The sequence below is a fragment of the Spea bombifrons genome, chromosome 3 (genome assembly GCF_027358695.1).
Source record: "Spea bombifrons isolate aSpeBom1 chromosome 3, aSpeBom1.2.pri, whole genome shotgun sequence".
NCBI lineage: Eukaryota > Metazoa > Chordata > Amphibia > Anura > Pelobatidae > Spea > Spea bombifrons.
The window spans coordinates 80,366,266-80,382,232 of NC_071089.1; the positions used below are offsets into that span (position 1 = coordinate 80,366,266).

General features: G+C 41.1%; 1 protein-coding gene across 2 annotated transcripts in view; it reads left to right on the forward strand.

Moving 5' to 3' along the window:
- Positions 1 to 723: 723 nt before the first annotated feature.
- CLCN2 (chloride voltage-gated channel 2) overlaps positions 724 to 15,967 on the forward strand; it is a 46,349-nt gene continuing 31,105 nt past the window's right edge. For both annotated transcript variants that reach the window (XM_053459637.1, XM_053459638.1), the window contains exon 1: positions 724 to 887. In XM_053459637.1, the coding sequence (XP_053315612.1) occupies positions 837 to 887 (51 nt within the window). In that variant the 5' untranslated portion in view covers positions 724 to 836. The remainder of the gene's footprint in view (positions 888 to 15,967) is intronic.

Consider the following 15,967-nt stretch of genomic DNA (forward strand, 5'->3'; position numbering starts at 1 on the left):
TAAATGTTTACGATACCTCCATAATATTACAGTTTTATGTCAGGGAAAGGGTAGTAGATACCAGTAATTACTTTCCAGTAGTAGTGGTACCATTTGGCTAATAAAAAATGATATGCAAGATATAAAATACATTTAAAAAACCAGAACATTCTTATGGGTACTGTCGGAATAGACAGCGAGATTTATACAGGATCGGCCCTTGGCCAAAAGGGCCCGGGAAAGTATCCACTCGGTTGCCCCACAAACCCACACGGCGTGTTTTTGTTTTATACATTCTATGCCACAGAATGCCCAAGCTCCCTTATGGAATAATTCCATTAATTAACATATGTACAGAATTCCTTAATTAAGGAAATGCTCTTAAATATCCTTGTTTAGGGCCCATTGTTAACGATTATACATCAGGGCAGTGTGTCCACTCTGCAAATATCTGCAGTCCTTACAGAATATTGAGGATTTGGGCAATTAGCACAAAAACCTCCGGGCCCTGATTGACTAATGACGTTTTTAATGAAAAGAGAAACGCTAAAATTGTATTCTGTTAGCCGTTCTTGTGTAACTGGCTGACATAGAGCTGCACTCATACCCTGCTGCAGTCACAAAAATAGGAAGGTTACCGAAAGAAAGGCAAGCAAATAAGACTGAGCAGAAAGGAGTCACGGAAGGCGGGAGAGGGAGGGGACAGGCAAAGTCTGAGAGGGGAGAGGGAGGAGAAGGCTGGGAGACGCGGGGCAGACAGGGGGCTAGCGCTGAATGAGAAAGAGCTGGAAAACGGAGCCAGCGGGAGAGGGGAGAGACGGAGAGACACCAAGAGACATACACAGAGAGCAGGAGACATGTCCGGCAACGGGATGGAGCAGCGAGCCCTTAAATACGAGCAGACCTTGGTGAGTGCTCTGCCAGGACACTGGGATTCCAATACTCCACCTACACGTATAATACCCCCGCTATATACCCTGTGCAGCCCGCTATATACCCTGTGCAGCCCACTTCTCTGCACCATGTCCTCGTTACCCCTGCCTCTCTGAGGACACCTGCCAAGACATATGCTATCCCGTTATGTGCTACTTCTACTTGTCTGGTATGCCATAGTGAGTAGCCTATATGTAGACCCTGTATCTGCAGTGCCCATTACCCTGTATATTCACACAGCTTCTCTCCAGGTGCTCTTATATAGGGACCTGATCTGAGGATTTGTGAATAATGTACACAGTATGTGTTGCCCCCCCCGATGTTCTCTGTGACCCCTTAAATTAGTGGGTGGTGACACCAAGAGTAAGGGCAAGGACTTTGCTCTGTCAGAGCATTGTGTTTGTGTGCAGGCGAACTTTACAGTTCTTCAAGGATGGTGTTTGCACAGAATATATGTCCAAAATATATATATATATATGTATATATATATAATGTATTTTTATATACAAATGTGTGTGTGTACATCATAAAATCATAAAACACGCTGTTTAAGCATAAAATACAAAAATCCCCAATACACAAAATAAGTGAAATGTATTATGGGTCTGATATAACCACGGCTGTGCCCGACATGCAGTCATCCGTCTCGGTCCAGGACCGAAGACAGGGGCTTCATCTACAGGTAATGTTTTGGTGGGATTACCCACAAGTTGCAGTCCGGGACCTGGGAATGGGTGCCGTGTTCCACAGCAACAATTGATGAGGTTATGCATAGTATTATTAGTTTTATATAGCGCCATCATATTCCATAGCCCTGTACAGTGGCCCCCTGCATACTGATTAAAGTGTAAGTACAAGAACTGGGGACCTCAATTTGATGACATATGCAGACTAAACATCATTTTAAATGGTCGCCATCACCTACACATTGTTCCAGGTCTGATTTAGAGACATAGTTACAATAGAGATTCACGGGTACATATGTAAAACAAATTCATGTCTTTTATTGTGGAATGTTATTTCACATTTGGGGAGCTCTGTAAGATAAAGCGCTCCCTCCGGCCGCCTTCTCCTCTTCGACATCTGCACTGCATTTAAAGGCCTTCCAATGCAGTCTGTGCTGAGCATAGATGGGCCGGATGTTGTAACCGGCCCATTGAGCAGTGGGTTAATGGGGGGCCTGGTTGCCCAAGAGGATGTGCAAAGAGCTACCAAGGAATGCTACCTGCTTTCAGTAGAGGCTTCTGGGGGAGAGGCTAAACAAGTCTGAAACTCCGATAACTAAAGAGTCCACTAATTTGCATGCAGTAAAATACAACTGAGCTCATGCAAAATGAAGTCTTGTATGCATTTAAAATGAAAACCAGTCTGGAGTGCTCCTTTAACTCTGAATCACTGCTGCCGACTCAGGCACTTTCACTCACAAGGTATTTTAGATGGTACTGGTTGGGAGAACTATGGGCGCCTAGACCACTACAACGTCCCCTGAAACTTGGTAAGTTAAGATGTATAGCTTATATATGGCTCTGTAAGCTTACCAGGTGCTGTTGGCTAACGCAGTGGCGTGGAGATGGAATCCATTTCGTCTGTCAGATATTTTCACTTGTATCACGCTGTGAGTTTGTAACATGATGTTTATAATGTGGACACTGCAGTTGGCCCCCCACAGATTACATTTTCACAGATGGCCTTTTATACCACCGCTTCAAGCTAATGTTTTGTTTTTAATTCAATGGGAAGCTGTGGTTTATTTCTGACAGGAAGTAGAAATCCCTGCTTGAAAACAGGTGATCCTTTAAGAATGTATTAATATAAAAATATAACGCTGCTCCTCAGTTGAGTTGTATCTATTCCAAGAATATTTGAATCTCCTACTCCTTCACGGAGCACCTCCACTAGAAATCGGCAAGGAAATATTTTTTGGGGGTGTATTAGCATCTCATAGAGCCAGTTTAGAAGCAGTTGCGGTATCCCTTAACATGTAGTGAATCCCCCCTCCATGCCCATTTGCCCCTCTCCCCACCCCCAAGCTGTCTTCCAAGCAGGAGACGTGTTCAGTGATTCGCTGGCTGCCAGTGGATCGGTGAACCGTTGATTTCGGAGAGAGCACTTTCTTGCCACTGATTAGCCAATCAGTGATGAGAATCATTGGACCATAGAAGAGACAGGAACCTGCAGCTTCTACTAAAATTATTTTTTAACCTTTTCAATAAAGCATTATTAAAGTACTTTAATACTTTAAGTACTTTGAGGGGGGTATATTTTTGCCCAAGGTGAGGCATTGGCAGGTGCGGTAAGAATTTATGGTAATATTTCCATCTAAATTTGTTACATTAATGTTGCATCACGGAGTAAGCTTCGGTAAAATAATTTATCAAAACTACCTATGGTTACAGCTCTGTTTTTCAACATGTCTTTGCCTTATAGAAGCTGAGATGTATGGCAAAAGGTGACACTGTCAGCATTATCTCATCAAATTCCCCCTCCCCATCCTTAGAAGAAGACCTTTAGTGGGGAGGAATAATCATACAGATGATGGAGAAACAATATTAAAGTAGATTCTCCCATGTTTTACCTAAATGATGGGTTTCAGATACACATTTATTGTATACTCCATTTTGTAGATGCAAGCTTTACTTTTTCTAGTTTCTAGTGCCTTCTTATGTGTCATGTGACAGGCGTTCTCGAAGGATTTTTTTCTAGAAAGGGATTGATTATTCCACAGTACTAGGAATTATGTTTCCAATGCTATATTTAGTTAAAAAAAATGTAAAATTCATCATAGCACCTTTAATACGGAATTAATTTACAATAAATGATCAAGCAAAATAAGCTTACAAATCCTGAAAGGGATTTCACGGGCATTGAGAGATAAAGTTCACATATGCATTGATTATTTTTATCTATGAACAGCATTACCTAGATTTGCTATATATACTCTGCTGTAAAAGTGTTTAAAGAATTTATATTTAACTAGATTCATATTGTATCCTCCTTTATCAACAACTTACTTTTCTGGCTTAATAAACAGAGTTTGCAGTGGCCTTTACCCTCTTTAATCCATTGAGGATAAAAAAAAATATTTATATATATATATATATAATCAGACCATTACAGACCAGGACAAACATCTTCCTCCTGCTGTTAAATTATGTGACCATTCTGGGCTTAAATATGTGTGTGTGTGTGTGTGTGTGTGTATATGTGTGTGTATATATATATATATATATATATATATATATATATATATATTATATATATATATATATTATATATATGTATGTATAATATAAATCTACAAGGCTTGTAGACTGGACATTGTTTTTAGTGTATTGGGGTACCCTCTACTGCTGTTAGCAGAGGTGCTGTCTAATTAATTAAAAGTTTGTTTAAAGCCCTTCTCCATGGTCAGCCTGTCCTTGCCACCAATTGGATACTCGAAGCTGTCACTCATTGGCAGGAAAGTCCTCTCACTAAAATGAATGGGTGCACTTTCCACACATGCATGCGGTATTCACCAAGCCAGCGCTGAAGCAGACTTGAGGGGAGTATATCACGTGCAGTCATTTAGCTGTGGGGGATTCTGCAGAATCCTCGCGTGCATTTGCAGAATGGACCACATGAAAATTTACAGGTACTACCCACTTAACATATAAATTAAAGTGCATATATTATATATATGTGTATGTAAGCTGAAAAAAGACATGCGTCCATCAAGTTCAGCCTTTCCTATATCTGTTAATTTGTTGCTGTTGATCCAAAAGAAGGCAAAAAAAAAAACCCCAGTTTCGCTCTTTCCAATTTTGCACTAACTAGGGAAAACAATTCCTTCTTGACTAGGGCTGCAACTAACGATTATTTTAATAATCGATTAGTTGGCCGATTATTTTGTCGATTAATCGGATAAAAAAATACATTATTTTAAATTGAAGAAAAATTGCAATAAAAAACATACAATTTACACTTTCATCTCTTTATTGCAATGGCCTCTCTCTATTCACCTTCTTATTTTACTGACATAATAATACAAGCTACAAGAACCCAAACACAGTGTTTCTCAAACTAGGTTTTAATACAAAGTTATTAGTAAATATTAATTCATAGGTTAACTATTTTTCATATTTAATAAAAACTGAGAAAAAAGCCTTGTTTAAATTTTTTATTTACCAAACTGCTCCCAGTTATGCACATCTGACCCCCAGCTTGCCACTCTGCCCCCATATATGCCTTATACCTCTTATATGCCAGATTCCACTGTGCCCCCTGATATGCCACTGTGCCCCCTGATATGCCTTATACTCCTTATCTGCCAGTGATATGCAACTGAGCCCCCTGATATACCTTTTACCCCCATATTTGTTTTATGCCCCCCTGATATGCCTAATATCGATATGTCTTATACCCCCTATATGCCACTGAGCCCCCTGATATACCTTTTACCCCCAGATATGTTTATGCCCCCCTGATATGCCTAATATCCATATGCCTTATACCCCCTATATGCCCTAAAAATTCATAATACCCCCCATACACCACTATAACTCACCCATACACCACTCTGGCTCCTCCCCCTCCCATACACCACTCTGGCTCCTCCCCCTCCCATACACCACTCTGGCTCCTCCCCCGCCCATAAATCACTTTGGCTCCTCCCCTCCCATACATCACTTTGCCTCCTCCCCCTCCCATATACCACTCTGCCTCCTCCCCTCCCATACACCACTCTGCCTCCTCCCCTCCCATACATCACTTTGGCTCCTCCCCCTCCCATACTCCACTCTGCCTCCTCCCATACACCACTCTGGCTCCTCCCCCTCCCATACACCACTCTGGCTCCTCCCCCTCCCATACTCCACTCTGGCTTCTCCCATACTCCACTCTGCCTCCTCCCCCTCCCATACATCACGTTGGCTCCTCCCTCTCCCATACATCACGTTGGCTCCTCCCTCTCCCATACATCACTTTGCCTCCTCCCCCCTCCCATACTCCACTCTTCCTCCTGTGAACCTCCGTTTCTGACAAGACACCAGGGAGCCGGGTAGAGAGGTAGAGTGGCATATGAGAGGGGGAGGAGCCAGAGTGGTGTATTGGAGGGTGGCTCCCATACACCCCTCTGACTCCTCCCCCCTCCCATACACCGCTCTGCCTCTCTACCCGGCTCCGTTACTGAAGGCACTTTCACTGCAGCTTCATAGAAGCCACAGTGTAAGTGAAGGGCAGTAACGGAATCTGTCTGTGCGATGCAGACCCTCACCGGATGACAGAGAGGATGATTCTCTGTCAGCCGGTGGGGGTCTGCATCGCACAGACAGACTCCGTTACTCACCTTCACTTACACTGAGGCTTCTATGAAGCTGCAGGGAAAGTGCCTGTCAGTAACGGTGCCGGGTAGAGAGGCAGAGTGATGTATGGGAGGGGGGAGGAGGCAGATGGGAGGGGGAGAGAGACGGAAGTGAGAGACCGGCCGACAGTGAGTGGAATCCAGGTCGCCTGCAGCGTTGCGGGGGATCTGGATTCCGGTGTTATAATCCGATCTCTGTTTGAGGTCGGATTATATAAGGAGAGGAGTTTTTCAGAGCATTTGCTCTGAAAAAAACCTCTTTTTATAATCGATAAAAATCGATCCGATTAATCGATAATGAAAATTGTTGACAACGATTTTCATTATCGATTATTATCGATTTTATCGATTAGTTGTTTCAGCCCTATTCTTGACCCCAAAACGGCAGTCAGATTCCTCCTTGGATCAATAAGCTGTTTCCCCATGATTAAAGATTATATCCCCGAATATTATGTTTTTCCAGGTATCCATCCAGTTGCAGTTTAAACGTCTGTACAGACTCTGATAAAACTACCTCTGCAGGCAGAGAATTCTACATCCTTATTGTCCTTACTGTAAAAAACCCTTTCCTCTGCCTTAGACTAAATCTCCTTTCTTCCACTCTAAACGCATAAATGCTATTGGAGCATGTCCATCATATTTGTGATTACTTGTAACACCATTTTGAACATTTTTTTGTATGATGTAAAATATTCGAAGGGTTATTCCATATGATATGTGGCCACTAAAATGTTTGACAGCCCGAGCTAGTTTCCTGAGACATTCGGGTGCCTTTTCCAGAAGTCTTTGGTATGCTAATGGTTTGGGATTTACAAGTATTTTTGCATATGAACATCTGAATAATCCCTGAATCCTGAGCTGTTGGTGGATCTAGAAACCAGTTCATGGCAGCTTTATGTCAGAGCCTTTATCCAAGCGTGCATATTTACATGTGAAATATTTTCATTGCTAATCTCACATGTTCCTCTGAAGCAACAAAATATGTATCTATAGCTGTATCTCCTCTCTCTTCAGAGGTCCACAGTGTTTACTCCAACACTGTGAAAAGTCCACATAATAATGTATACATTCCCAACCAAATGTGATGGACAGTAGGGTTTATTGGCTTTGATTGGCTATAGGTCTTCTTTGCAGAACGTCATTGACATAACAGCCACAACCAAAACTTTCCATTTGTGGTGGCTGATGTGCCCAATGAAAGATCAGTAGACTCGTGGTCATGTTCAAAAGCAGAGCAAGATCTGATCTTTCAGTGGACGTGTTTAGGGAGGACCCCCACACACCACACTCTAACCGTGTAATGGCAGCATGCTACACCAAGGCTCATCTGTGGTGAAATTGTTTTGGTAATCGAAAGGAAAGGTTGAAGCTTCTACCTACTGTTCCAAACACTGTTTCGCTGTCTGCAAAGAACTACTTGAGTTAATGGCAAATGTATGGACCTGATATGGCGTTAACCGTAAATAATGAAAAATGGCCTAGTGTTTGCACCTGAAGATGTGTGTAATGTAGAGCTCCGGGATACTCATAATTTTGGGTATCCTTTCTGAATGTCCTTAGAGCTTGGCCCGGATTACAGATTTAGTACCTCCTTAGTTTATATAATTGTCTTTCTGTTTAATTAGCTCTCTGTGTTCTAATCTGAGGGGTTTCCTCCCCCAACAGTTTGACTCTGGAACTGGATTTGTGCCAGCTTTGGACAAGAGTCTTATTGTAAGCGGAGCACGTGGTGTTTTGAGTGGGAAGGAGGGGGGGGGTTATGTCTTTTCAGATGTTTGTTTTCTGTTTTGGGCTGACTGGAGCTGGAACAGATTGTCAGTCTCTACCATTCTCCAGCACAGTTTAATGTGCTCATTTCATGAATTAACTTCTCCTTCTCTCTTTACTCCTTTTTCCTTCTTTCTCTTTATATAAGCTTCTTGACCAGTTATGTTAAGGCTGTTACTGTTTGTTCCATGTGTGTATAGGGACCAGCTAGGGACTTGTTTTAGTAAGGTGACTGTTAATCAAATTAAAGCCCAGGGCCATACCATTTAATGTCCGTAGATCCCTTTATGCCATTGGCTTTGTGTATGAATGCAGTTACAATTGTAATGTGCTCTGTGCCAGGGTGACACTGTTATGTGTGTGTGTTTCCTCTTGGCTGTTGTGTTGAATGGTCAGTATGTGACCTGGCAGGGTCAGGGCTTGTTTTGATATGACTTGTGTGCGGCTGTCACAACATGGCTGTGTAGGATCTGACTTGGCAGCACAGGGCTTGATCTGGCACCGCATGCCCTGTCTTGGCAGCGCCCACGGTGCAGTAAGGAGGAACATTCAATGCATGGCTGTTAATTGTGCAGCTGATGAAGGTTGCGAGGGAGGGAGGACGGTTGTGTAACTTCTGTTAATATTATTCTGTCCACATAACCCCCTGTAATAGAAAATATCCCTGCAGGCTGCACCTGTACCTTTACATTGAGTTCAGTAAATCAGTGTTGGTGGTTTCAGTGCAAGATATATGTATTGTGATGGAAGAACAAAGTGTGATTTACTTGATGCTATGTACTAATATGATGTCATTTCTCTAGTCAGCATGGAGACATAATTTAACTCCTGGTCTTTTAAGCTGTATTAAAGAATAAAAAACTCTGGCATGATAAGATAATACTGTATTTGCTTAATTATAAGACAACCCCCCACAATCTGAATATTACTTTAGGAAAAAAGAAAAAGCCTGAATATAAGACGACCCTATAGGAAAAAAGTTTTACTAGTAAATGTTCATTTATGTAAACTTTTTTTTTATTTTTTTTTTTAATAAAAGCTATGATTGAAAAAAATTTTTTTTTTGTTTTGTTTTTATTTCCTTTTATTTTCCAACCTGCCCCTCCAGTTATGCACATCTGCCCCCAGGCTTGCCACTCTGCCTCCTGAAATGCCTTATACCCCCTATATGCCACTGTGCCCCATGATATGCCTTTTAACCCTCTATATGCCACTGTGCCCCATGATATGCCTTTTGACCCCCTATGTGCCACTCTGCCATCAGAAATGCCCTATACCCCTATATGCATATCTGGAGGCAGACTGGCATTAAGGGGGTTGAAAGGCATATCATAGAGCACTCTGCCTACAGAAATGCCTTATGCCCCCCATTTAACCCCCCCCCCAACTTACCGGTGCTTCTGACTCCCTGGTGTGTAGTCGGGGCAGCGGGTAGACGTCTACACGATTCGCGCAAGCAACTTCCACTGCAGCTAGAAGGAGGTGCCGTTAGCAGCAGGGGTTGTCTGCGTCCATCATGCATACACCCTCCGGCTGCAGCGGTGCAGGAACTCTCCTCTCTGACAGCTGGGGAAGGTCTGCGTGATGGACGGAGATAACCCCCGCTGCTAACGGTTCTTCCTTCCGGCTGCAGCGGAAGTTGCCTACGCAAATGGCGTAGACGTCTACCCGCTGCCCCGACTACACACCAGGGAGTCAGAAGCATCAGTAAGTTTGGGTGGGGCGATTACCAGACAGGAGGATCCAGGTCCCCTGCTGCGCTGCTGGGGATCTGGATCTTAGTCTCATAGTCAGACCTATTTGAGGTCTGATTATAAGAGGACCCCGATTATAAGACGAGAGGTATGTTTCAGAGCATTTGCTCTGAAAAAAAAAACCTTGTCTTATAATCGAGCAAATACTATACATTTAAAAATTTACATTTTCCTGTCTTATAAGTTACTTTTTATTTCATTTTATTCTTTTTTTATCCTTATTATTGTTTACTTTCTAATCAATCGTAAGTATTTCCTTTAACACTTTAGGAGCTTTGGGGAAAGGAAGTTTGTTCTATGTTTTGACATCATGAATGGAAATCCAGATGTTATATATATATATAGTAGGGCAAAAAAATATTTAGTCAGCCACCAATTGTGCAAGTTCTCCCACTTACAAAGATGAGAGAGGCCTGTAATTTTCACCATAGGTACACTTCAACTATGAGAGACAGAATGAGACAACAAAGTCCATAAATCACATTGTCTGATTTTTAAAGAATTTATTTGCAAATTATGGTGGGAGATAAGTATTTGGTCAATAACAAAAGTTCATATCAATACTTTGTTATGTACCCTTTGTTGGCAATGACAGAGGTCAAACGTTTTCTGTAAGTCTTCACAAGGTTTTCTTGTGACCATTCCTCCATGCAGATCTCCTCTAGAGCAGTGTCTTGGGGCTGTCGCTGGGCAACAAGGACTTTCAACTCCATCCAAAGGTTTTCTATGGGGTTGAGATCTGGAGACTGGCTAGGCCACTCCAGGACCTTGAAATGCTTCTTACGAAGCCACTCCTTCGTTGCCCGGGCGCTGTGTTTGGGATCATTGTCATGCTGAAAGACCCAGCCACGTTTCATCTTCAATGCCCTTGCTGATGGAAGGAGGTTTTCACTCAAAATCTCACGATACATGGCCCCATTCATTCTTTCCTTTACATGGATCAGTCATCCTGGTCCCTTTGCAGAAAAACAGCCCCAAAGCATGATGTTTCCACCCCCATGCTTCACCGTAGGTATGGTGTTCTTTGGATGCAACTCGGCATTCTTTCTTCTCCAAACACGACGAGTTGAGTTTCTACCAAAAAGTTCTACTTTGGTTTCATCTGACCATATGACATTCGCCCAATCCTCTTCTGGATCATCCAAATGCTCTCTAGCAAACTTCAGACGGGCCCGGACATGTACTGGCTTAAGCAGGGGGACACGTCTGGCACTGCATGATTTGAGTCCCTGGCGGCGTAGTGTGTTACTGATGGTAGCCTTTGTTAATTTGGTCCCAGCTCTCTGCAGGTCATTCACAAGGCCCCCCGTGTGGTTCTGGGATCTTTGCTCACCGTTCTTGTGATCATTTTGACACCATGGGGTGAGATCTTGCGTGGAGCCCCAGATCGAGGGAGATTATCAGTGGTCCTGTATGACTTCCATTTTTGAATAATTGCTCCCACAGTTGATTTCTTCACACCAAGCTGCTTGCCTATTGTAGATTCAGTCTTCCCAGCCTGGTGCAGGTGTACAATTTTGTTTCTGGTGTCCTTCGACAGCTCTTTGGTCTTGGCCATAGTGGGGTTTGGAGTGTGACTGTTTGAGGTTGTGGACAGGTGTCCTTTATACTGTTAGCAAGTTCAAACAGGTGCCATTAATACAGGTAAAGAGTGGAGGACAGAGGAGACTCTTAAAGAAGATGTTACAGGTCTGTGAGAGCCAGATATCTTGCTTGTAGGTGACCAAATACTTATTTTACCAAGGAATTTACCAATGAATTCATTAGAAATCCTACAATGTGATTTCCTGTATCCCCCCCCATTCTGTCTCTCATAGTTGAAGTGTACCTATGGTGAAAATTACAGGCCTCTCTCATCTTTGTAAGTGGGAGAACTTGCACAATTGGTGGTTGACTAAATACTTTTTTGCCCCACTGTATATATATAAACCTTGTAAGAGTGTTATCATATTCATTTTTTGCCTATTGATAATGCGAACATAGGTGTAGACGGTTGACTTCTTACTATTCGGAATCAAAATAAGAAAAGCATAATTTGGATACCCACTTATTTATAAAACATAACTTTTAATCATTTGCTGCCTTAAAATAATGTTGTGGATTTTAAGTCTGCTCATTTTAATTTGCTTTTGGTCTGCCACCTTGACATTAAACAATATTAAGTGTAAAAATCCCAATTTATTATTGAAATACGTCACTAGTTTAAGGTAATATCGAACTCATTTAGGTAGTTATCGTATTCAATCGAGGATGACATTCCAACACTCTCTTGGTTTAGTCTCATTTTGACCAGCATCCATCTATCAGTACAACTATATGAAAAATTATGTTTTAGGGTAGCAAATGATTTTATTTTTAGTGGGTATTCCAATCATGTGTTTCTTAGCTTAAAGATATAATCTAAGGGTTATCCTTTAATAAGTGATTGGATGACTCTACGAAAATGGCTACATCTACATTGAGATACCTTTTCATCCCTTTAATGTATTCTGAGAAAATATAAATAAAGAATTTTAGGAGTATGCGTTTTGTAAAATATACATTCCTTCTAGTTCTTACGATGTTCAAATCATTCTCTACAGCAGAAAGCCTTAAGCAGGCAGAATTAGTGTATACTTAAGTATGTGTGGATAAGGATATATTCCCTGTACGCTCTAGAAAGGTGAACTTTTTAATTGCTTGTATTGAAGGGACGCTCCAGCCATCATACATTTTGTATAATGCATATGATAACTGGGTGGTCCCTTTAAAATGTTGTATGGTCCCCCTTGCAAAAGCTTGCAGCTAAGCACATCTCCTACTCCCTGTCTGGTGTGGCAGATTTCTATCCAGCCAGCTTCAGCACTGACTCAGCGGTAGTTCCTTGGGGGTGGGGCAAATGCGCATGTATAGAAAGTGCTTCCGTTGATTTCAGTGGAAGCACTTTTCTGCCATTGATTGGGTACTTTTTAACTATCTAAACAATGAGGCAAAAATTGGATCCTAGGTGGAGGCCGTGCTGCGGCTCTGGAGATTTAGCTTCTACTAGAGTTTAGTGACTCTCTTTTATTATATCAGGTTGGGGGCATTTACAGTGCTTGCTAAATACTTAAATATGCATTCTTTGTTGGTGAGGATTCTTTGTGAAATATCACTGATAAAAAGTTCCCAAAACTTCAAGTAAGAGAAGAATGTTAAGGAAACAACTCTCGATGCTATGAAATGTCCAACCTGGAGAGCCTTTTGCTTTTTTAATGTTTTTATCCTTATATACCTCAGACTATACTTTGTTTTATGAGAAAAAATGTTAAGACCAAAGGTTCCCAAACCAGTTCCAGTATTATTGATCTCCTTTCTTAAGCATATGTCAGCTGGTTAACCCACCTGTGTCTAAGTTTAAACTCTAGAATTAGGAATCTGCACTCACTCCCCACAGGAACTCAGGTGCTTAGCTGTGCCAGGAAGGGCCAGCTCCCCAGTAAATCAAAAATAGAAGAAGGCTCCAGGCACGCAGGGGTTCCATCAGACAGATTTATTGTAGGAAACAGACAACAACGTTTCGACCTCACGATGAGGTCTTTATCAACTTGATAAAGACCTCATCGTGAGGTCGAAACGTTGTTGTCTGTTTCCTACAATAAATCTGTCTGATGGAACCCCTGCGTGCCTGGAGCCTTCTTCTATTTTTAAGTTTAAACTCTGTCCTGTGTTAATTGAGGACAAGTTTGGACTTCCATACCCACAAAATAATATATTTATGGCATCTTGCATATTTAATTAAAGTATTCATGCCTTGCCTAGAAACTAGTGTAAATTAGGCAGAATCATATGCATGAATTAGAGTTCATTCACAGCTGAATGGAAGTAATCAGTCCTGTATCGTAATTGAATCCTACAAAAGATTAGATGCATTTACAATAATGGTAGTTTAAATACCGTCATTAATGATTCTTGTCAACAGCTCTAGAAATGTGTCCTCGCTGCCTTTTTTTCAGTAAGGGAAATATTTATCTACCAATTAGATGCTTAGACAGCAGAATCTGGTGGCAGTGCTTTAGCATGCATAATATGGGAAACTTTGGGAGTGCAAAAAAACCTGGAATAGAACAAAATATTCTTTAGGAGTGTTTACAAGACTTGGTATTGCTTCGTTTGCGGACAGGAAAAATACATAAATAAGTTGCCTATTCTGGCCATTCCGTGCATGTTTGAGACCCCTTCAGACCCCTTCAATCCTAAATCCTCCAAGGATTCACTGCTGGAGACCATTAAAACAATTAACTTTTTTGGTTCTGACTTAATCTGCCTACAAAGTGGAAGATTCCATTATTGTTGTTAATAAAATAAAAAAAGGTCAGCTTTTGTTTCCCTTTTTTTTTTCTACCTTTTAAAATTCTTTAGGGTAAATTAGAACATCTGCTATAGTGCTTAACTCTCCTCAACTGACATGGGTTCTGAGAGTATTCCCTCACACCCTGTGCATTGGATTCCCAAGCCCAGTGTTAATAGAGAAGTGGCCTGCTCTGGAAAACCACGGGTGGCCATTATTCTTGTGCCTGGGATGTAAGAGGAATGCCAGATAGTGTGGAAAATACTGAATTGTATATTGGATAGTATTTTGTAAGGACTATGAAATATATACTTCCTATATAGGACTAAGGCTCTATAAATATTTTTGGGATTGTTGCCTTCAGAGGTCGCGTATTAGTAAGCCAAAAGGTAAAATATTATATGAAGCTATAATATTAAGTGACAAAGAATAAATAGAAAATAAAGGTTAAAGTACACAACAAAAAAAAAACATTTATATTAACAATATTGTCACTGCATTCCTTTTTACATTCTCTGGTTTTGAAACGGTTTTTGAGTCACCATATTTACCCAGTGAATATAAAATATATAATATAAAAAAAATGTGTAGGAGTGATCGAGATTTGCAGAGCTATGTAAGCTACAGACTGATGACTGCATCAATGTGGTTTCAGTTCTTTATGCAAGAAGTGATCTGTGGGGATATTTGTGAAAATATTAGTGAAGTCACTTGGAAAGGCAACCTTTGGAAGTCCAGCTGCTGTGAGCCAGACTCCGATAATGCTTTGGTCAGCGTTTGAATTCCAGAGACTACATGCCCCTTGTTAGATTGAAACATCAAATGTTTGGTGTATAGTTTAATCTATATGATTTCATCTTATCTAGTTGTCTGCTCCTGTCTTATAATTGTGTGTGTATTGGGAGAGAGGTTGCAGATTATCTTGGTATTTTCCCATTTTCATTCTACGTACCATCTGTCTACTTCAGACCCATATCGAAAATCTGTAGTGTAACATACATTGGTGAATAGAAGTAATGCTAGATACCATCCTCTATGTATAGCCATCCCAAATTCCTGTTCAGGATTTATATTATCTCCCCATCATTCATTTATTTTCAGTCTGCCCTTGTACAAGGAGAGCATCAAGATAGATAGTTAATTTTGATGACTTCTTAATTCTGCCCCTTTTTTTCAGCTCATTGTACAATGGTGGAGTTATATAAATCAATATATTTTCTGCACTGTGATAATGTGATTGATTTGTGATAGGCTTAGAAAGGTACTAGGTTAAGTTTTACAGGTACCCGAGAACAATGTGTAGTTATCATACAATGTGTTTTCTCCAGCTTGATGTTTGCCTACGCTGACCAGCTGTGACCTTATAAAGAGTGCTATAGGACGTTGCAAACATGCCCTGTGTATGACTTTTGTATGAGACCAAGCCCCTTAAGTAACATGAGTAGAACTAATGACATTGCATGGGATTAGAAACACGGCTATAATATAAGACCAAACAATGCAGATGTATGTATTTCTGTATTGCTTTGTGTATCTGAGGATCTACATATAACACTATCAAGTCTAATTGTATGGTGGACTATACAATGGAAACAAAATGTGTGTGTGTGTGTCCTGATAACACACAGTGTGCAGTGCAGTTGTGGCAGTGCCTCTATTAACAGAGTAACTTGTCTCTCAAGGCAGACTGTGTGCAGGACATAGTTGAGGCTGGTTGTTGTCAGTATTAACAATAGTGGGGTTAGTCACTTGTTTGTTTTTTAGCTCACTTTAGCCAGATTGTAATGTGTTCCGGAGCTGAAAAAGTTAAAATAATCTCATATGGAAGTCCAACGCCTACCCTCTGTGCTTCAGTCTTTTTGTCTGAGTTGTATGCTGCCAATG